This window comes from Protobothrops mucrosquamatus, unplaced genomic scaffold (assembly GCF_001527695.2).
Source record: "Protobothrops mucrosquamatus isolate PMUCROS unplaced genomic scaffold, P.Mucros_1.0 scaffold640, whole genome shotgun sequence".
Taxonomy (NCBI): Eukaryota; Metazoa; Chordata; class Lepidosauria; order Squamata; family Viperidae; genus Protobothrops; species Protobothrops mucrosquamatus.
In genome coordinates this window covers 521,766-544,056 of record NW_015386932.1, presented here as the reverse complement: position 1 = coordinate 544,056, position 22,291 = coordinate 521,766, and the positions used below count along the sequence as shown (strand labels likewise).

At 52.4% G+C, this 22,291-nt stretch overlaps 1 protein-coding gene across 1 annotated transcript in view; it reads right to left on the bottom strand.

The window, feature by feature from the left end:
• Window positions 1–18,670, bottom strand: part of LLGL1 (LLGL scribble cell polarity complex component 1) — a 28,551-nt gene extending 9,881 nt beyond the window's left edge. Inside the window, exons 1-6 of the mRNA XM_015817847.1 lie at window positions 18,590–18,670; window positions 9,473–9,570; window positions 2,326–2,407; window positions 1,769–1,899; window positions 818–976; window positions 173–335 (exon numbers count right to left, since the gene is read on the bottom strand). Coding sequence (XP_015673333.1) covers window positions 173–335; window positions 818–976; window positions 1,769–1,899; window positions 2,326–2,407; window positions 9,473–9,570; window positions 18,590–18,670 — 714 coding nt within the window. The remainder of the gene's footprint in view (window positions 1–172; window positions 336–817; window positions 977–1,768; window positions 1,900–2,325; window positions 2,408–9,472; window positions 9,571–18,589) is intronic.
• Window positions 18,671–22,291: the final 3,621 nt, after the last annotated feature.

The following is a 22,291-nucleotide window of genomic DNA, read 5'->3' as shown; positions in this document are numbered from 1 at the left end:
TAACCGCCCGCTAATCTCCCATAGTGGCTAGTTTCAGCTCCTCAAGGTCTCAGGTGGCAGGAGATGTTCCTTAGCTACATCCCATCTGACCTTGGAGACTTCCTGCAAAAAAAAGAGGAGGGCGGGGATGCTGCGTGAGGAAGACTCCATCCAGCCCAGCCAAGTAACATACCTGGTTGCCCAAGAAAAGATGATGAACTTCTCTTGAGCTTCTGTCCCACAGGACCATCAGGCCTCTGCTATATCCAATCAGGATTCTCGCCGAGTCTTGAGGATGTTCCTGAAGAGATTCTACCGGCCCAAGGGCCTTCCCGCATCGGTAGTCCTCAGGCACGCTAGGACGATAAGAGAAAGAGGGAGGCTTCACCTGTGATCTCCCTTTCCAGTGAATTAAGGTAGTTATGAAACTCGAGTGACACCAGGTGCCCTTCTTCAGACATGACTTCTTTGTGTGCATCAGCAATGAGGACAGAAGAACACTCTACGAAAAGGACCTCACAGTATTAAGACCAATCTCACTTATGGTGTCCAAAACAATGAGGAAACACAGAGGCATGTTTTTCTACGACTGCCCCACCATTTCTAAAGGACATCAGTTAGATGATCTGACATGACACCACCAGCAGCTTTCTTGGAGATCTCTGGCATGCCCTGAGCTCTTATTCTAGCATTTGGTGCTTCCCTCAGAAGGCATCTCCTGTTTTCAACCGTTGACCAGTTCTTCACCTCCTGATCATGTTCTCCTGCCTGCCCGTCTCCCCACCCACGTAGACCCAGGCCCACTGACATCAAGCCTGGCTTTCTTAGAGCAGCTCACCTCTGCAGGACTTCATCTTGGTACAGGGTGCTGCCCTCCAGCAGCGTTAGACCAGGAAGTCCCAGGAAGTAGATGCCACCCCCTTCAGTGCCAAGGTAGGCGATGCTGCAGTTGGACCCCAGGAGGATCACCGTCACCCGGGTGATGCTGGGAGGAGAACTGTCAGAAGAAAGAGAACCCTCCTGTAACCAGCACTGCTGCGGCTGGGTCATCTGGCCAGCGGTTTTCAGAATCTTTGGGGAAAGTTGTGTCAGAGCAGCTGTGCATCGGTTCCTGTGCTGCAGCTGAGGGTGCATAATTTATGGACTTTTATGTCCTTGGCACTTCCCTACAGCACTGAAGACGCTGTAGGGAAAGATCAGTCAGGGGTCTGAGATACTTCTGGCAACTTGGTCCTTCAAAACAGAACCCAGAACACATTCTGAAAACCGTCGTCCCAGATCTTGGCACACATACACACCCAAGTGGATATTTGCACCCCACAGAAAACCAGTGAAACTGCTAGATCCTCGTTGCAAGGATGGGGAACCAGCACCCCAAAGGTGATTTGCAAGGAAAAGATGCCTCCCTCAACACATCACCTCACCAAGGTGTGTCATTGGGCCAGCGATGCCCGTGCACAAATGGTGGAAGATCCAAGGTGGCGTCTTCTCTCCTTCCTGCAGCCCAACCCTCAACTGTGCTTCCCGCAACCCCCGTGCAAAATCTGGAGCAGAAAGAAGCTTTGCCCCATAGATTCCCCAGCAGCCCTCCTGCCCATTCGGGGCTGTGCCTCGTCAGCCAGCTGGACTTCCCTCCCTCTCCCGCAGAGAGCCAAGAAGGGACAAGAAAATGGCCAGGAGGTTGAACACCCTTGTCCCCCCCCCTCTCACTTCTGCCCAGGCTGCCTGGCACCCCTCAACCAGGAAGGAAGGAAGGAAGGAAGGAAGGGGGGGCAGAAGCCGTGAGTACTTAGCGTTGTCGAACCCTGGCTGTCCGGGGAGGACAAAACTCCGGGTCTCTTCCAGGTGGGAGTAGCCGTCTTTCTGGTAAATGTCCCAGAGGTGGAGGGTGTTGTCATCCAGAAGGGAAAGCAGGAAACCCTGCAGGAAATCGGGGGGGGGGGACAGGTGGTCTTTTACAGGCATTCTCAAGTGCACTTCCAAACCTCACCTGCTTCCTCACCGTCTCAGCCATGTTTTAAGACTGACCTTGGCGCACATGTGATATAATCTATTTAATTAATGAATTTGTTTGTTTGTTTCCTGGGTGTTTCTGCTGCCTTGTGTTTTGTTTTTAATCGTTTTATAATTTTTACAATTGTAAGCCACCCCCAGTCACTTAGTTGGGCGGCTATGGGAATTGAATTATTCATAAATTAAATAATTCATACAGCTGCTAACACGATGACACCCATTTTCTGAACTCTTGAGTCGGAGGATCAATCTAAGCAGCCAGCCAAACAAGGCCCTCGGGGGTCATCACAACCTAATGCACCAAACAAAACCCAAGTCTTTTTTTTTTTTTACCTGTCCAGGTAGGAAGTGCATCTGAGTGACGGTTGCTGTCTCTTTGTGCAGCCCCGTGAACTCCACCCCGGGAGCACCGTAGCTTAAGGAGGTCCAGGGTCAAGGAAGAATCTCATCAACGGAAAAGCAGGAGCTTCAACCCAGCCTTCACCATCTCTGCAGCCACGAGAAAACTATCTAGCAGTCATGGACAATCGGAGGCCTTGATGAGAGCCCCTGGGTGCAATGCACAAGACCTAGGCGCTGTTTCTAGGGCACTGAAAGGTATGTAAGGTAGCCTACTCTTGAGCGTGGAAGCTTTCTCGAGAACAGAATCGGCTTTTCTTCCAGGGGTTAATCAGATTCTCTTTGGAGATCCCAAAGGTTCATCAGCTCTTCTGACAAGCAAGCTCCTGCAGGGTGCTGCCCCCGTTCTTCTCTCTCTGCCACCCTCTTACCCACCTACTGATCAATACTACGCACCTTCTACCTCCGTCTCCCCCCTCCCAGAAAGCTTCCCTGGTTGACTTTTCAGTCACGGTCAAGCACCTGAAATGGACAAGCATTTGTTTAAAATGGTATAGGGTTTCCTGCTTGAGGAGGGGGTTGGACTAGAAGACCTCCAGGGTCCCTTTCAACTCTGTTATTCTGTTATGTGTCATTGTCTCCGCTTGTCTAAACATTGCCCAGAAAAGATCACCAAGTAATGGGCACCTGACAAGCCACTGGCAAGGGACCCCCAACTCCTGTCTTGGCCCCCAAGTTCCTTCTTTCTTCCAAAAGCTTGCCCAGGTCAGCCAAAGACCCAGTGGCTGCATTCACACAATCTCCTGCAAGGGGCTAGTTGCAGCCTTGCTCTAATGTTCATACAAACCTAATACTTTCGATTCATTGTCAGCTCATAGCCCTATCCAAACCCCCAAAAACCAGGGGTTAATTCAGGGGAGCATCCAGTGGCAATTTATCCATTTTTGCTTCAACTGGACTAACCCTGTAGTTTTCTTACAACTTCATTTGCAAGTAATGAAAACTGCCTGCATTTCACAAGAGGAAAGTGGCAGAAACAGGTTATGGCTGGCTAGGGAATTCTGGGAGATTTCTGGGAGAATTCCCAGGAACATGGCTGGCTGGGGCATTCTGGGAGTTGAAGTCCACAAGTCTTAAAGTTGCCAAGGTGGGATGCCCCTGGCTTTGCCCAGTGATGTCCCAACTGGGTCGCCCACGCCAACAAGGCGCATGTGTTTCGACTGCAATTCTACCGGTCGGAAAGCCTTCCAGGCTTTTTTTAAATTTTATTTTTTTAAAAGACAGACTCAGCATCTTTTCTGGCCCGGCTGGGGATTCTCCAAAACGTGCGTGTTTACACGAAGGGAGGAAATGACACCATCGCTTCATCTTTGAAGGGAATTGACAAAGCTGCCAAAGAGGAGGAGGAGGAGGAGGAGGAGAGTAAAACACATCATTTGATGTTTGCCCAATGCCTCTCTGCCTTGCAAAACCAAAATCATTTTTGCTTAAAACAAAAAAATGGCAAAAACTATTCCAAGAAACTGATGGACTCAGCTGGCTTTATTTATCTAAGAACTGGAGCCCGTCACTGAAGAAGGGAGATTTTTCTTAAGGTCGACTTCTCAGCTTACTGCTGGCTTAAAAGGAATCCGATTTTGGCACACAGCGCCCCCCCCCCTTTCCACCTCCTTCCCCCCCCCAGCACAAACTCCCGCGCTGGGCTTTGTTTACCACGCTGATGAGTTTACCACGCTGATGAATGGGGGGCGATGCTCTCTGCTTTGGCTGTGGTGGTGCACACAGTCCAAGCCACAAGCCGGCTATAGGGGAAACTGGGGAGGGGGGGTTATCAACTTTGGGAGGGGAGGGCTGTATTCTCCAAGGGGGAAGGTCAACGGTTGACGAATTGCAAAGGGTGGCCCGACTGTTCTCCCTGCAGGTGGATTTGGGGAGAGGGGGGGACATCAGAAATGTTTCTTCTGCAGAGGTGATGGCCCCTTCCTCCAAAAAAGGGCAGACCCTACCCCAGAACTGAATGAGACACACGCAGTGAATCACAAGCAGCTGTTGCCACCTGAGAAGACAAGGGGTGAACTTCAGAACAGGAGATCAGACAGAGGGGCAGCAGGGCCCCTCTTGGGTTGGAGGCTCCAGAAGGCATTCGGAAGGGGCTCCCAGAGGGGGCATTTGCCCCCTCAAACACAGCCCTGGGAACACAGGAAGCTGAAGGGGACTCCCCACACCCTTCACCCAGCTTATCTGCCACCAAGACCTCGGACATCAAGACTTTCAACCACGGCAGCAATCCCCAAGCCCTGAACGACGACACCAGCACCACCCTCGCATCACCCCACCGGCTCTCCTCCCTGGACAAGCCCTCCCCGGTGTCACCATCAAGTTCCCCTTCTTTAAGCTCAATGACATCAGAGAAACCCCAGAGAAAGAGGCTCATCAGAGGTTTCCCGCCCCCCAAGGTCTTCTGCAGAACGGAGAAATGTTTACTTCCTTCCTTTCGAAAGTCTGCCCGACACGTTGCAACAGAACCCCACTTCCTGACACGGGAGCTGCTGGAGGAAGACCTGAGAAAAAAGCCCTTCCCTCGTCCATCTTCTGCTCAGGAGCTCACCCAAGGTCCCACCACCACCACCACAAGGGAGAGAGGAGAGCAATTTTGCAGAGGATCACTTCCCCCCACAGTTAAAGGACATCGAAATTCTTCTCCCTTCTTAGAGGAGAGCCCTTCTCATTGCCGGGAAGATGAAGTACGGATTCAGCACCTCCCACAGAGTTAATCCACACTTACATTTGGGGCTCACCAGCCTCCACCAGGAAGCCCCCAATGCCCTGCTCTTGCCAAGCAGGGCCCCTGGCTCCAGCATCGTTGTAAAGGCACAGTCACCAGCAGCTCTGGACCGAAAACAAGCCAGCTCGACACTTTTCCCCCTTCACCAAGCGGAGCAGGGATGCTCTTTGCTGAGAAGTATTCTCAGATGAGCAGGAAAGCTTCAGACAGGTTCTAAGAATAAACACCATCTGGTCAAACCGAGGCTCTTTGAGGCTGCTGGAAGCCCAGCTTGCTGCAGGTCCACAAAACCTGCCAAGGAGATCTGTGAGACTGGCCCACCAGGGTGTCTAAGGCACCCCGGGCTGGCATAGCAAGCAGGCAAAGAGCCTCCCAAAGAACTTCAACGGCCACCTCCAACCACACTGACAGGGCAAGCCACTAGAATGTAAACGGAGAGCAAAGCCCACTTCTTACTAGCACTCTGATGGTGTTACCTAGTTTGGGTAATGAAACGTCTGCAAGAGAACCAGCAAGCTCAGAGAGCACCCAGGACCCCCACATTTCAAGCTACAAACATTCTCCTTTAGTGAGGCTTCTGCCAGTTAAGGGCTGGCATGTTTGGTGGGAGGAGGAGGAGGAAAGAGGGCTGAAGGGGAGACCCCTGACCCAAACACACCAGCTGCATCCCATAATAAAACTTCAAGGTGATGCCCGCTTGACTCCTGGAAACCCACAGAGATCTGGCCTTTTGTGCACGTCATTGGAAGCTCCCCGGTGTGGAGGACGCAGCGATTTTGGCGTCATCTCCCCCCCCCAGCAGGGGGCTGGAGGGCTTGGGGACAGCGGCCCCCTTAAACCGTGGACGGGAGTGAGGTCCGCCAGAGGTCTGGTGCGCCAAGCCAGCCTCACAGCTTCCTCTGGGAGGGAAAGAGCTTTGCATCAGCGGAGAAGCAGCCCACGCCCCAGTTCAGCAGTGGCCAGCCAAGCCAGGAAGGAGAACCGCACCCGTGGCCGACCCCGAGGAGCAGCAAAAGACAACGGCCCCCTTGCGCCTCCCGCAACTTTTAAGAACGAACCTTCAGAACTGCCCTGCATGTCCCGAGGGGCAAAAACGGGACACTGCAGGCAGAGACCAAATTCAAATTCAAATTTATTTGATTTATATACCGCCCTTCTCCCTTGCGGGACTCAGGGCGGTGACCATCTCTGCTCCCAGCAATGCCGTATAGAAGTTTTCCCCAATTCAGCCAGAAAGTCATCGGGGGGCCCTCAAGGCTTCTGCCCCCCCTTGAAACAATCCGTTTGAGAAGCTCCGAGAATTGACCCCTCTGCTTTTTAGGACAGCTGTTGCAAAGCCTCAATATGCAAACCGTGGCTGCCCCCGTAGCTGACCCCAGGGCATTTCTGCCCCACCCCCAAAAAACGATGAAGTGACCCTTTGGAGAAGAGGAAAGAAGCACAACCAACTCATTCACATTCCGCCCTCTGAGGAGGGCAGCAGAGATCGGCAGACAAAGTGGAACAAAGCAAACACCGCTGTTTGAGGGGGAAGCCCCCTCAAAGCAAAACAGGCACGTGATTTTTCTGCCCCAGTTTCTTGGGAAGTGACCCCCAAAGTTCATTCAGCCATTCAAATGTGGAGAGAAGCAACTCAGTCCCCTGCGGAACTAACCCCCTCTTCTCCACTCGCCCGGAGGAGGAGGAGGAGGAGGAGGAGGAGGAGGAGGAGGAGGGGGCTGCGTTTGGAGAACTGGCATCAACCCTGCCTGTTTCCCCATTGCAGCAGGAGGAGAGAGCACGATGGGGAGGGGGGAGGCTGGGCTGGTCAGTGCAGAAAGCACATTGCCTCCCGCCCCTTCTGCCCCAAATGGGGAGAGGTTGCACAACCCAAGTGAGGATTTTCACGTACTCCGGGTCCTTCTGCCTGCCCACCCTACCTGTCCCAAAAACCACCCAATGCCCTTGCAAGAGTCCTCTCTGGCAATTAAGCTCACTGCTCTTCCACCCAGCCGGGTGCATCTGTCTTTGCCGAGGAAGCGGCCAAATGCCAGGAGCCAATATCAGCATGGTTTGGGATTTCATTTTCTGGAGGGGGTGAATGTGACTCCAGTATTCACACACACACACACACACCCAGGTTCTCTCTGGCAAAGGGCCACAGGGAGAAAGATCCGAAGCAGAGACTCCTCTGGACCCAAAGGGGTTTTTTTTTAGCTGCCTCAGCTGTTTTCGGCCAGCCCTGCTGAGACCCCCCCCCCTTAAGAACTCGATCCTCTGTTCTTCAGCCATTTCCTCCATTGTCTTGCCAAGCTGCACATGTCCTGTCCAGCCGCCAAGCCAGTCTCCCAATGCACCACAGATGCTGGAAGGAGAGGCTGGGCCGGCAAGGAGGGGATCGATTGCAGAAAGACTGGAAAAATCTCCCCAAACATAAATGCCCCAAATGCCAACTTTAAACTCCAAAAACAACAGAAAAAAACCCCCAAAACCTCAGCTGATCTGCAAAGATGCTGGTCCTTTCGCACACAAACACCAACTACGGTCTTCCTAGGGCAGAAACAAGGTTTTAAAAATCAAGCAGACAAGTGGCAAACTGTCCTTGTCAGCTCCTTTTCCAGATCAAAGAGGCATTCCCAGCTCCGTGACATGGGCTGTAGCCTCTGAGCCCCCAAAGCAAAGCCCTCCTTCGCTTTAAAAGCTGCCTTTAACATTTAAACTAGCCCAGAATCCTGCTGAAAAGTCCTTGTAAGCAGAGATCCCGATCTATGGAGCCAGCTCATGCTGGCTTGTTCAAGAAACAGGGGTTACCCAAGCATGATTCCAGAGACATCCCTGCCGGCCTCTTTATGCCATTTATTTAAAACTCAACCCAGCGGGAATGCCTTCCAGTTCTCACTCTCCAGCTGATGTGGAGGGGGTTTTGCATTGAATCTAAGACCTCCCTACTCCAGCTAGGGGGGAAAGGACTCTATAATGGATTAAAAAAACTGGGGAGGGGCTGTTTCCACAGGCTGCTCTGAGCCTACAGACACCCCCGGGAAAGGGGGAGGTGAGGATAGGCAGGAAAGATCACACAAGAACAACCTGGAAGAGAAGAGCTGGGAAGAGGAGGCGAGGCCAGAGGGAGCTGCCGTGTCTCCCGCCTATTGTCTTCAGAGGCTGCCAACTCCATGGAGACGCGGCATCGCCTGGCAGGCATGCCAAGGCTGCAGCTTGAAAAGGGGCCATTGAAGCTGTGGAGATTCGGAGTGGTTTTCCAAATGCCCCTTTCCACAACACACACACACACATGCGCAAAGACCGCCACCAGCCCCAACGCAACCGCGGTGGATTGTGGTCCAGGCAAGGGCCCAGGGAAAACTTCCCAACTCCGGCCTCTCCGGGACACGAAAAGGGAAGCCCACAAAAAGCTCTGGGTCTTCGTTATTTAAGCCTCTTGAATCCTCCTCCCTCGGCGACTGAAACTATGGCGGCTCCCTTCTCGAAAGGCATTGTGGAGAAACAGCGGAAGGGTTCGGGTTGACGGGAACATCAGCACAAGAACGTCCGGAAATCATGGCAAAATTCTGCTATCGCTATTCACAAAAAGGAGAGTCCTCGGCTTATAACAGTTCATTTAGCGACCATTCAAAAGTAAAACCATTACTCAAAAGGTGACTTATGACCATTATTCACACTTACGACCATTGCAGCATCCTTTCACAGTCACCTGATCCCAATTCGGACACTTGGCAATTGACTCATATTTATGACAGTTGTGCCTTTTGCGACCTTCCGACAAGCAAAGTCCATGGGGGAAGCCAGAGTCACTGACCAACCGGATCGCTAACTTAATGACTTAAGTGCAGTGAGATTCACTGAACAGCTGTGGCAAAAAAAAGTCATAAATTGGGGCAAAATCCACAAATGTCCAGCTTAGTCACAGAAATGTTGGGCTCCCTTGTGGTGGTATGTCGAGACTTCCTGTACTTTGGTTTGGACCATTATCACCAGACCTCTAAATGTCAACCCATTTTCTAACCAAACCCTCAGATCAGCTGACCCTAAGCTGGCACCTTCAGATGCAATTCCCCAATTAATTCCCAGCCACGTTGGAAGTTGCAATCCCAACATCTTTGGAGACTATCAAATTGGGGAACTCCCCCCCGCCCCGACTTGGAATGTGTTGCACTCGTAATTCCCAGTAGACACCCTGAAGATGCCAATGCACATCGCAGGAGCCCATCCCCACGACTGTCCCCAAGGACTGGTGGTCCTTTCCCAGCCCCCAGGCGGTGCCCAAACCGTGCTGCTGCCTTCACGGGACCCTCCGCTTCACCTTCTGCCAGAACTCCGTGCCCGGAAAGGCAGCTGATGCCGCAGCAAGAAGGATACATTTTGATTGCTCCCGATTTGGTTCCGATGGCCATAATGCACAGCTGGGGGTCAAAGGCCAAGGAGCTGGGCTGATTGGGGAAGCCGTGCTCCACCATCTGGAAGAAGAAAGAGAAGAAAGAATTGTGTTGGAGGGTCATCAAAGCAGGAGGTCGTCTGGCATGCACCCCAAATTTGGCGGGCCCAGGAAAAGCAGCAGCTTCTCAAACTTCATTCCTGCTGGATCGTTCTCAGATCAGCCACCCCCAAACTTCACTCCAGGTCAAGGAGATCTCAGCTACAGAATCACACAAGCCAGGAAGCCACGTCGCCTTGGGCCAAGCAGGTTTCCAATTGTTGGTCTGCCCGAGTTCCAGAACACGTCAGGGTTATCAAGGGCATGCCAGAGAAAAAGCAGGGAGGGTCTCTGGTGAAACCCTCAATCTGTGCCCTCCAATTCCCTTCCTCTTCCTCTGCTGGTCCTTCCCCATCTTAGCCAAAGCTTACCCTTGTTCTCCAACCCTCCAGTCCAGCTGCCACTCAACAGAGCAGAGATTGTTATGTTGGCTTGCAACATAACAATGTTGTTATTGGCTTGCAGAGGGCGAAAGAAGGCCGTAATCTGGAGCATGCCCTTTTCCTCCACGCAGGAGGAACATCTCAGAGGCTCCCAGTCCTGGATTTCAGGAGGCTGCCAAAACCCCAGTGAAACTTTGGCTGCTTCATTCTCCCTCCTCTGAACCTGCAGCTGCAATTTAGGGACGCCAGAGAGTTGCTATTCCCAACTTGGGTTGGATAATGCTGGTTTAGATACGTCGATTTTGTTCTCTTTGCCCTTTCAGACAACCAGCCTCAGGCCTGGGCCATTTTTAGACCGTTTGCAGAATGTACCAATTTTAGAGAGGAAGAAGAACTTTGGAAGAGAGATTCATTCTCTTCCAAGTCGCCGAGTGTTTTGTTTTCCTGACTCAAAGGCATCGAGAAGGCCAATAACTTAGTTTCTATCAAGCCACAGAGACAAAAATGCAATTGCTGAAACTTTTCCGGGCTTGGAAATAAAGCGATGGAGGAAAAAAAACCTTGATCTTTTTTTATTTCTGCACAGCTGGCTAAAAGGTCAGGGGGGCTGAGCTGGGATGGGTTGCCACCTCCTGTAAGGGCCGGACTCGGTCCGATGTTCTCTGAACCGGTCCAAAGACGCTGGTGGTCTTTCAGACTGACCACCACCTCTGCTACTGAGTTAAGGAAGCCAAGGCAACCCACGCCATCGGAAAGAAAGGATTACTAAAGAGCCAGCCCAGAGCAACTTCCAAGATCCCTCCCTTCTCTCTCCCCCCTCCCTCCCAGAATCCATTCAGCCCAGCCCCGCAGGAGTGGACAGACAAATGAAGCTTTTCAGCCAATTCCAACTTCGCTTCTCCCAGGCACAGCAGGGTCACTGCGAGTGAAAGAGAGGCAGCCCTTAAAGGGATCTCCAGAAAAAGCTTCCCACTTCCTCTCCCTGGTCAGCCCCAGCCCCGTTTCTCCCCACCTCAGGAGACCACACAGTAGACATAGGGGTCCAGCCCCCTGGAGGAGCAGCAGAACGGGGAAACCCACCCACCCCCATCACCGGCAGGTTGGAAGTAAAGCACGCCCAACCTCCCCAGATGACAGGGTTGCTGTGCATGGTTGTGAGGAGGAGGAGGAGGAGGAGGAGGAGGAGGAGGAGGAGGAGGAGGAGGAGGAGGAGGAGAAGATCTGGAACCAGGACCAGTCTTGGAGCATCCCTTAGTTTAAAAGGAGAATAGGAACATTTAGGAATCCAGGCTGGGCGAGGTGAGACTTCCAGTTGAGGAAGTCTGCTCTGTATACACCTAAGATCTAGGACCTTCCTTCCTTCCCTCTCTCCCTCTCTCTTCTTCCTGCTCCAAGCCTTGATCAAACCAGCCCTGCTCCTTCCTTCCAGCCCTTCTCCAAGAACGGCACATTTCCCATGGCATTCTGTATCCAGTGCACAACACCAGCCCTTGAAGTAGCAAGAGGGCTCCAGAAACCTCAGACTGGCCTGGTTCCAGGCTTCTGAGGCAAAGGTCTAACCGAGAATGAATTAAGAATTCCATCTTATGGGCTGCATTCTGATCCTTGTGCAGGTGAATTTGAAAAAGGAGCCGAGCCAAGGGATGGTTGTCAAAAACCGCAAAAAAAAAAAACACCAACAACCAGAAAGAAGTTCTGCTTTCTTTCCTCGTCCTTGCAACCTGGTCTTTTCAGAAGCAGATCTACTAGGAAGACAATCAAAACCCTTTGCTCTATATCAGGTTTATCCTATCTGTGTTTTGGTCCCTGCAGGAGAGAAGTGCGAGGAGACGGGATTGAATGCAGCGCACATTAAATCACCTTGCGATAAGGTAAAGGTGCGCTGCATTTCCTGCAAAGGTGGGGAGAGGACCGTAGCTGGCTAAGGTGCTTCCTGCAGTCCAGATTGTGCCAACAGACTCTGCTCCAGGAAGAAGACTCCACCAGCAGGAAAAAGAGACGGTCCTTGCTAGGATGCAGAAGAGCAGTTGTAGGAAACATGGATGGAAAACGGGGGAAAGGCAAGGAAATACGCCAGGAGAAGCATCCATGCAGGTCTCTGCAGGGGCCAAGCCAGCTTCAGAATTTGGGATCCCGCCTTAGCAAAGAGGCAGCCAAATGGAGGGCAAAGGCCAGCTAGAGAAGTCATGTCCACTCTCGTGGCCCCACCGGAGATAAGCCTACCTACCATGCACCCCGAGAACATGCCAGTCAAAGGTGGGTTGAGTCAGAGTCAACCCCGGTGCATATTTCCCTTCCAGATCCCGCCCTGGAGATGAGCAGGGAAGATGGCTCTGTGGATAAGATCTTAGGAGGACCTTCGCCGCCTCCAGAACTGGTGACGAGCGACTTCCGTGCTGACCTGTAAGACTGGCCCAGTTCAGAAGGAGATGCTGCCCTGACTGACTGGCTGACTCGTTTCAGAAAAGATGTCCTTGTAAGTTTCTGACACACTCGGATCCGCCACCCTTGGAGGGCGTGTTCTGGTGGTGCCCTTCCAATCTCCAAACAGCCAGATAAACTTCCTGCTGCTGGGCTCCCCGCAAGCCAAGCTTGCCCGAGTCCAGGCCTCGCCCCCCCCCCCTTGCAAAGGAAAGGAGAGATTTGCCCCTCGGCCCTTGCACAGCCTGCAGGAAAAGGCCAGAAAGGGGCCACCCCGGCTGAATCTGGACATCTCCAGATGTTCTGGATCTGCAGTTCCCACCAACAGCCCCCATGGAAAGGAAGGCAGGGAGTGGCGATGGAGCAACATCTGGAAAGTCGCACACAGCCAGTCCAGCATCAAAGACCCATTAGAGAAAAGAGCATCTGGTCCTCAAGCAACAGGGAGACCAAAACGCTTCTATCCTCCCCACGAAGTGCAGAGAGAGATCCTCAAACCTCAAAGAGGAGAGACATCTTGCCAAGGGCTCTGCGGGAGAGCTCAAGACAGCCTCCGGCACATACACAAACCCACAATTGACAGCAGCCGAGCTCTGCCCCCTCCTTGCCATGCATCTGCCCTCTGCCTGGCATGCTGCCCGCACTCAGCCACCTGCAAAACAGACACCTGCTTTTTCAGTCGATCTGCTGGGGGAGGGGGGCAGACCCATGTCCGAAAACACTTTGCAGGAAGGAAGGAAGGAAGGAAGGAAGGAAGGAAGGAAGGAAGGAAGGAAGGAAGGAAGGAAGGAAGGAAGGAATTCACCGCAAGAAAACAGTGGCACCGATTCTCTCATTGCATCTCTGGAAGGCCAAATATTGGGGCAACCTAGCTAATAACACTGCTCCACCTCCCCAAAAGCAAGGCCTGAGGGTTCTGCAAAAGCTCAGGCTGAGGTAGGTTGGCCCTTTCTCCCAGGGCTACATCACCACCTTGCATTCGGAATGCCCCCCCCCCGCTCAATTTCAGCTAGCTAGAGGATTCTGGGAGCTGAAGTCCACCCATCTTAAATGGTTAGGGGATTCTGAGAATTGAAATCCTCTTGTGTTAAAAGTCACCAAGTTTGGGAAACCCTGATTTAAAGTATTGAGAAATGGAGAGGGGGGAACATTCTTATTCTGGAATATTAATTCCCAAAGACTTTTTTTTCTTTTTTTAAAGGAAAACTGGAATGGGGGAAAAAGACTCTGTTCTTCTCCAGCCTCTCTTCAAGCAGACACGGAGTCCCAAACTTTATTAGCTGCGTCCAGTGGACAGTTGGGTATCCCTGACTTAAATAACCCCCCCCCCCAAAAAGTTACTCCCAGATCTTCCCACGGAGACTGTGAATAGCACTGCGTCTCCTTGCTAATCCTACCCGAGGCCTCACACGCTTGGCAGCCGCTCCTGCATCCAGGAGAAACCTTTGGATTGTCTTCTGAACCGGCGAGCGATTAAAAGTCTGACGTCTCTCTTCTGCTATGAACTCCATGGATACACGAGAACAGCACAGCGGAGGGAAGGCGTCTCACGTTCGCCATCTGCTCAGCACCGCTGTGGCCGTCTAGTAGTTGCTCAATTTTCAACTTTAAGTTCAGAGAGGAAAGAAAGAGGGAACTGGTGGGCCATCGTTGCTTTTTTGATAACCATGAGGACTAGGGGCTTGATTCCCCAGAAGTCTGTGTCTGGATTTTCTGCCGAAGGAGGGGACAAACATCATTTTAAAACCGATCTGCTAAAAGTGGTCAATTGGCTTCTGAATAAAGTCAAACAGGACCGTCTCACGACGGGGGAATCCGGTTAGCCGATGTCTGGCATCGTGAAATGAACTAATCCCAGGTCAACAGCTCCAAAGTCCTCAGTCTATACAACTTACTGCCCTTTAAAAAAGAAAAAGAAAACACTATACAGGTAGTCCTCAACTTACAAAGATCTGTTTAGCAACCATTTGAGGTTACAAAAGCACTGAAAAAAGTGACTGGCCATCTTTTCTCGCTCTTATAACGTCACGGCCTCCCGTCCATGATCACAATTCATTTGCCCTGGTTGCGATGTCTCGGTTCACGCAATGGCCATTTGCGGCTTTCCCGCCCAACCAACAACAGTCAACAGGGGAAGCTGGATTTGCTTAACAATGGCAACAATTTGCTTAACACCATGGAAAAAAAAGGTTGTAAAATGGGGCGCAATTCTGCGGAATAGCAACCGAAATGATTGTGGCCCTGAGTCGTAAATCAAGGACTGCCTGTAGTGCTTTAAGGCTGCCTGGGTTTCCCGTCCCCTGCTGAACCCCAAATCGCCCAGTCCTGGTTCAGCCGGGAACCATGGGTTGCTGAACCCAACCAGGGAAATGCGTCTACTAGGCACCCTGGGCAGGTTTGCGGGCAGCAGTGCCCTCACCTTTGCCAGGCCTCATCCGGGGCCATGCTGGAGGCGCCAAAGGAGCCTTTGGTCCAAATGGGACACCTCACCACAGCCAGCTTGCCATGGGACAATTTAATACAATGACTTAAAACAAATAAAAAATTGTCTTAATTTTTGTCAATCACGTTTCACCCTGTCCCTCCTTTTGCAATCCTTTCTTTAACGGTTCCGTCCCACCATTTCTTTGATGTCTGGCTAACTCTTGTCCCGGGCGAGTGGGCCACAGCAAAGCGCCAAAGGCCGGCCTTTGGTGACCCGGGAAGGGGCCCTCGGCTGCCTGCCGTGTTTGCTGAAGCCCCACGTGCTACCGGTGGCAACGCAGAGCCGGCGAGGCCAAGATCAACAGGCCGTTCGGCAAAGTTCAAAACCAGAATACCAAGAAAGGGGATCAATCAGGCCGCTGCTGCCCCCCCCCAATTCTTGGTACTGGCTGTGCTGCTCTCAGGCACTGGCTCCCGGGCAAAGCTCATCCCGAACGGGGAGCAAATCCTTTCCACCCCTTCCGTGTTGCAACACGCCAGGCTGAGACAGCGGAAGAGGCTGTTCTTGCGAATGGGGGGGGGGCCTTGAGGACAGAGGATGGCTGCAAGGTGGAAAACTCAGCCAGCAGTTCATTTTTTTTGCCTGGAGGGCACAAGCACCCCAGCTTCCCTTGAGATTGCATCATACATGGCTGTCTTGGGGTTCAAATATATCTGGAATCTCCCCCCCCCCCACAATTATCCATTCCAGGTGAGGTGACACAGGGCAAGACATAAGGTCAAGACCTAAGCCCCTCATTCATTGTTTATTATTTATTAAATTTATACGCTGCCTATTTCTCTGTTGAAGCAACTCTGGATGGGTGATCTTGGAACAACTGCTGCCACAGCCTGCCCCGCAGGGATGTTGTGAGGATTCCCGACAGAGGGAGAGAAAGGAAGAAGACAAACCCCACAGCGCACAGCAGGAAAAAGGACAGGATTAAAATGCAATGAGGAAGAAATGAAATGCACAGCTGAGCGTAAGCCCAACTGTCTGAAGTTAATTCTGACCCACAGGGTGTCATCCTGCACCGACTCTAAGAAAGAAATTGCAGGAGAAATGAGGGAAGGAGGGAACCGGCTCCCAGACGGGTGGGTAACCAACAAACATCATCAGTTTTGAGTTTCCTGCCCTGCACGCAAGCCATTTCAGGCTTATTCCTAACTTGGTCCCTGCCCTATCAAAGGAAGGAGAGATTAAATCACAACATTCCTCAAGCAACACTACTGGGGTTGGGCTGGAAAGGAGGAAAGCCAGCCTACGAGTCCCAGGGAGATCTGGGCTTAATGCAGTCCATATTTTGGGTCAGCCCCGATTTTGACCCAAAGCTGTTTGTCTGGAGCAAATACAGCAGCCGATGTATCCAAGAGACAGTTCGGATTTCATTAGCTCCAGCCCCCCCCACCCCCTCCAGCAACACAAGGGTTCAATTTAAGAGGTTACCAGAATGTAGCAGGCAGAGCAAGAAAGAACATAAAAGTAAAGAATGAAAAAAGAAAGGCTGTAAAAGGGGTGGAACTATTCTGGAGAGAGAGAAAAAACCTGCAAGCAATCGAAATAAATCTTTTTGGCTATCAAGTTTGAACCCAGCCCAGGCAGTGTTATTATCTAATGTCCTCCCCCCAATGAAATCTTGGCCCAGACAGTTTGCCTTTTTCTCTTTAAACAAGAGGAGCTGCTCAAGAAACAAACCAGGAATCCCGGCCGATTCCGAAGGTGTCGACCTGGGCTGTTAGCCTCCTGAAAATAAGAACTAGCTCTGCCCAAATCAGCAACCCCAACAAGGTGCTCTCCAGGGACTCTGAAGCCCACCACAATTAGGGGAGGGGGCTCCCCTAAACCTCCAGCAAGGTTTGACCCAGCTCTTGAGCATTCAAAACAGAGGCTACTCTGCAAACAGGATGGAGTTGGAAAGGAGGGGGATGCTTTCCAGCCCACCCTCCCCCAAACTGCTCCTAAATTCTGGACAAAGTGGCCAAACTAGTGTGTGTGTGTGTGTGTGTGTGTGTGTGTGTGTGTGTGTGTGTGTGTGTGTGAACAGGAGCTGCTTTCCTTGATATGACTTTTTCCAACATTTCCAAGTGTCACCAGTAACAGCCCAGCTGGTTTGCATATAAATAAGCGGAAAACACCACCATCATCTCATATCCCCCCAAAATGCCTTAAAACTCTTTGGAGGAGGAATGAGCTATTTGAGGGGGCAGAGGAGCCTCTCCCCACCCTGCCCAAACACCCTTGCAGCCCGCTGGGCGTTTTTTTACCCAAAGGAGAACCCTCTTCATTCTTGTCCAGGGCCAGCCAGCCTTCCCGGATCTACAGTTGCAGATTTTTTTTTTATTGCTTCCATTCCCTCAAAGGGGGAAGGAGCTGAAAAGGAGGGAGGGGGGAGGGGGGGAGGGCTGCAGATGGCCCAGGAAAGGGGGGAGGCAGGGGGAGAACTCCACAGCCTCACAATGGACACCCAGCCTCCCCCCCCTCTGGACCAAACGGGCTGCAAGGAGGAGGAGGGACGCACCAGAGCAGCCAGCTTGGAAAGGAGCAAGAGTGGCGTTTGTGTGTGTGTGTGTGTGTGTGTGTACGCGCGAAGGGGGCGGGGCTGGGGCGGTGGGGAAGATGCTGGGTCTGTTCCTTTCTCAGTCCGGAGCCAGATGGAGGCCGAGGTTTGGGGAAAGGGAGCCGGCTGGGGGCTCCGACGAACAACATCCCCGGCGAAAGTTGCCTACGGAGCGCCGAGGAGGCGTGAAAAACCCCCGGGAGCTTCTCGCAACCCCTCCCCGGAGGAGAGAGAGAGAGAGACACCTTTGCTGGGAGCGAGCGTGGGAAGGGAGGGAATTGGAAAAGGAAAATAAAAAAGGCAGGTTGCACACACACACATAACGCGCACACACTGGAGGCGCTCCGAAGCTTTTTGACGGGGCAACCCAGGAGCAGAGCCAACCTCGGCTGGGCTGGGGGAGCTACTCCTGCACAAGGGGAGCAGCGGCCACTGCCTCGGGCTCTTGCTCTCCCCCCCCCCGGCCAGAGGTCCGGTGCCTGCCCTGCTCTCCTTTCCCTTCCTTTTAATCCCCCCTCCCCCCCTGAAAGGACCCTGTCTCGGCGCCCCCTCCGTCGGGCTTAACCCTGCAAGAGGGAGGGGCGGCCCCAGAGGCGAAAAATGGGTGGGTGGGTGGGGTGGGGTGGACAAGCAAATACAACCGGGGCAGCTCGGGATCCCCCCCCCAGCACCCCTTTCTTCCCGGGGACGCAGAATTTAACTCTCCTTCTCCAAGTGGCCTCCCCCCTTTTTGGGAAGGGGGGGCTAGTTCAGCTCTGTCCTCTCGCCCCCCCCCCAATTCGGAACAAGTCCAAGCCCCTCGCGCCAAACAGGGCGATTCCCACCGCCAAGAAAAAAAAGGCACGGCTTCTCTCGCCCCCTCCCCATTTTTCCGAAGCCGCGAAGGGCGAGGGAAACAGCCCGAGCTGGACCGTATCCCACCTCCCGCCGCCCCCGCCCCCAATTCAAGAACAAGGACCCCTAAAAGAGAGCAATAGCCGAAAGGAACCTGCCCCCCCCAGACGCTCCCCCGTTCCCCTTCCTCTGCCTGCCTGCCTGCCTGCCTGCTTCAACCAGGCGCCCCCAGATGTGCGGGACCGGCAGGGGATGCTGGGGCCGAGGAGCGGCGCCCCTTCGGCTCAGGGGCCCCGGGCCGGGGATGAGGGGTAGGGCGTCCTAGCCCGGGCCGGGCCCCCACCTTGTTGAAGGCGTAGATGTCCTGCTTGAGCTTCTCCCGCTGGGGGTCGTGGCCCTGGCGGCGGAAGCGAAACTTCATCATCTTGCCGAGGGGCGCGGGCGAGGGGCGAGGCGGCCAGGCGGGGGGGGCGGCGGCGCTTCCCCCATGCAGCGGCGGCGGCGCCCTCCGCATCCAGCAGGGCCAGGAGCGCAGATGCGCCCCGGTCGCGGGAGCCGCAGAAAAAGGAGCGGCGGCGGCGGCGGCNCCGAGCGCGCGCCCCGCCGGAGCAGGCAGACGGGCGGGGAGGAGGAGGAGGGAAGGGGGGAGGTGCTCCCGCCCCGCCCCTCCCCTCCTTTCCAGCTGTGTCTTGCGCTGCCTCCCGCCGCCTGCCGGGAAATGTAGTCTTTCAAGGAGAATCGTTGTAGCGCCGGGTTGAACTGAGGGGCCCTTGACGCTCTCTCGATTTGGGAGGGGTTTGCTTGCAGACGTTTCGTGACCCAACTAGGGAACATCATCAGTGCTAGAAGGGAGGGGGGTTTGCAGAGTAGAAGAGGAGGAGGAGGAGGAGGAGGATTGTGGGGTCCTTGGTGCTTTCTGGGCTTGGGGGTTGCCTAGCAGACGTTTCATGGCCCCAACTAGGGAACATCATGCTAGACCGGGGGTCTTCCAACTTGGCCCTTTTATGACTTGTGGACTTCAACTCCCAGAATTCCTCAGGCAGGCATGTCCTTTGGAACACAGAACCCCCAGGGCTGGAAGGGACCACAGAGAGCAAACGTTTGTGTGTGTTAAGTGAAAGATGGGACATGCATTTCTTTTTGGGGGGGTAACTCCACCCCAGATATTAAAGCTCTAGTACAGAGTTTCCCAACCTTGACAACTTTAAGAAGGGTGGACTTCAACTACCAGAATTCCCCATGCATGGCTGGCTGGGGAATTCTGGGATTTGCGTTCTACCTATCTTAAAGTCACCAAAGTTGAGAAACATTGCTGTTCTGAAATCCCTTTTTATTTCCCAGCCGGTAATCCCTCCCTCCCCGCTGAAGATCCCAGCGCCTATTTACAAGTACTGCGAGCATCATCCCGCTGTAAGAAAAAAGGAATGTGGCAAAAGCAAAACGCTTTTCTGTGGGAGCAAAGAATGTACCGGGCCTTCCAAGAGCATCTCAAACACGGCTGCAGCCTCCGTCCTCCGATTCCCACAGAGCACTTAGTCATAATATGGGCTGGTTTCGTTCTGGCCCCACAGCGCACGTCTTCCGTCAACCGAGCAAGTCAGAGTGGCGTTTTGCTCACTGGAGAAGCATTCGAAAAACACCCAGCCAGAATGAAATCCGCAGGATTCAACCTCGTTTATTCCAACACGTGGATGTTTACGGGCCTGAGGGTTAAACTGGTCCTGATCCAGTCTGTTTCTGGAGGGTGAAAAAGGAGGATGAGGGCATTGGCCATTCCTGGCTGGCCAGATTTCATGTTGGATTAGCCAACATGGATGGCAGAAAAATTCTGCTTTAGCTTTCCAGAGGAAACACATCAGCGTAATGAATTGGCAGCTGTCCATAGTTGTCTTCATTTAACTAGCTGGATTCATTTTTTGGCTGGGCAAGCCAGTTTTCCTTCAAACCAGAGTTTACCTTTAAAGGATCTCGGCCACAAGTGGAAAACAGGTTCATCCAGGGGCAATTTCCTTTGATTAATCCCCCACGCCTTGGCACCAGCTGATTTTCTTTCCCCACAAAACCTGTAGGCATTTCATTTCCTTCCCATGTGATCTGTGATTGCAAACACCGATGATCCTTTTTTCTTTTTCTTTCTGATTACAAGTGGCAGGTTTTATTAAACATCTGTTTCTTCGTGCTTTTAAGGGTCTGAAAAGGAGCAAATATGGAGGAATTAGGCATATGAGTGCCTAATTTAAAGAGCCCCTCTTTGAGGGAGGTGGGTCATTTAGAAATATGAAATATAAATAACAAATTAGAGGACCGGTTTTCCAAGTGGCCATCACAGCTTCAGACTTTGGCCAAACTCGATAAGACCCAGAATATAAGATGAGCACATCACACAATCTATTTGTGAAATGCTGGAATATTGGGTCATTTGCAAATATACCCGCTACTCAGGTTTCCAAACTTTTAATCTACTCCTGTTAAAGTTCATCTGATCTGCCACCACTTTCCAGATGCTGTCACGTTGCACATCTGTCGAACCAGATTTCTTCTTGTTGTTCCCAACATATTTCTACATTCTTTCAGCCTCTTCTACTGGCCACCTTCCATCCTGGATTCACTAAACCAAGGATGCGTCTCTGCTTTTCCAAACATTGCTGTGGCTTCCTCCTCCAGGACCTCAGCATCAGCAGAGCTACCCTTCCAAGGGAAGGAATTTAAATTGCCTTGCAGTGGAGAAAGTATAATTAGGAACATTTGCCTTTGCAGACAAAGGAGCATCTGCTGCTTCCCAACAGGCCACATTTACACCTGGTGTAAATCATCTCTTTGTAAGTCTAGTAAATTACAGGGGAGGCTTAGGAATAAAAGGGATGCTCTTTCTGGGGTTCACTTCGTGAGCAGTAGAAGTTATTGTAGTCAAAGGTCTAGAACAGGAGAGTGTCTTGGCTTTCTAGGAAGGCTGTGATTGCCCGTAAACTAGGGAGAACTCTTTCACACGTGCAGAGAGACTGGCTGGCTGGCTGCAAACCAACACTATGAAATAAGTAGGAAGCACCAAACACCAAACTATCATTTGTCTTCTTTGATTTCTGCAGCAGCCCAAGTAAACCATCCCACCTTTAGGGCTGGGTTCACACAACACCCTGAACTTCCAACCAGGTTTACTTCAGGCTTAGCAGGATGTGTGAATCCTGCCAACTGTGCTGGGTTCAATAAACTGTGGTCAAAGAATGGCTTGGCAAGTTGTGGATTCATTAATGGGCAGTTTTTGTGTGTGTATGGTGCCTGGAAACACACACACACACACACACAAAATCTGGATCACTAAAGTCGTTACCTTCTGTCCCCTCCGGGTTAAGGAGGCCTTGCCAAGGACATGAGTTGGGCTGTTTATTTGATATTTAAGATAAGCCAGCTTGGTTTTATTTGACAGGCTGGAAAAGGAAGAGGTGGATATGTGGTTTTGTGCTGTGGGGTGTGGTTTGTTGTTCTGGTCTTGGGCTTCCCTTTTGCACCCAAAGACCCAGGATTTTAACAGGGGAAACGGGGGACCTGGGATACTATATAAGGCAGGGTTGAGCAACAATGTCAACTGTACAACCTGTGGACTTCAACTCCCAGAATCCCTGAGCCAGCATGGCTGGCTCAGGAATTCTGGGAGTTGAAGTCCACGGGGTCCTAAAGTTGACATCGTTGTCCACTCCTCAAATAAGGCTCCCTTTTCCCTGGGATCTCTTCCGAATCCCCCTCCCCAAGGCCCATCAAAAACAAGGGCTGTTTGCAATTAACCGAGCAGCTAACGAGCTGGGGAAGGGATGATTCATTCACCCGGCCAGATTTACAGGCAACCAGTTTGACGACAACAACAACATACTTCAGCTGGAGATCCAGACGGCTGCCTGTTGCGCAACCAGACAAGGCCATCTTGGAACCCTCGTCTGGAGTGCGAGAAGCCAGAAGCCGTGCCTCGGAAAAAGATGGAGGGGACCACCGGGGATGCGAGGCAAGGAAGCAGAAAGCGCAGGAGTTTTTAAAGCTGGTTGTGTTTGTTTGT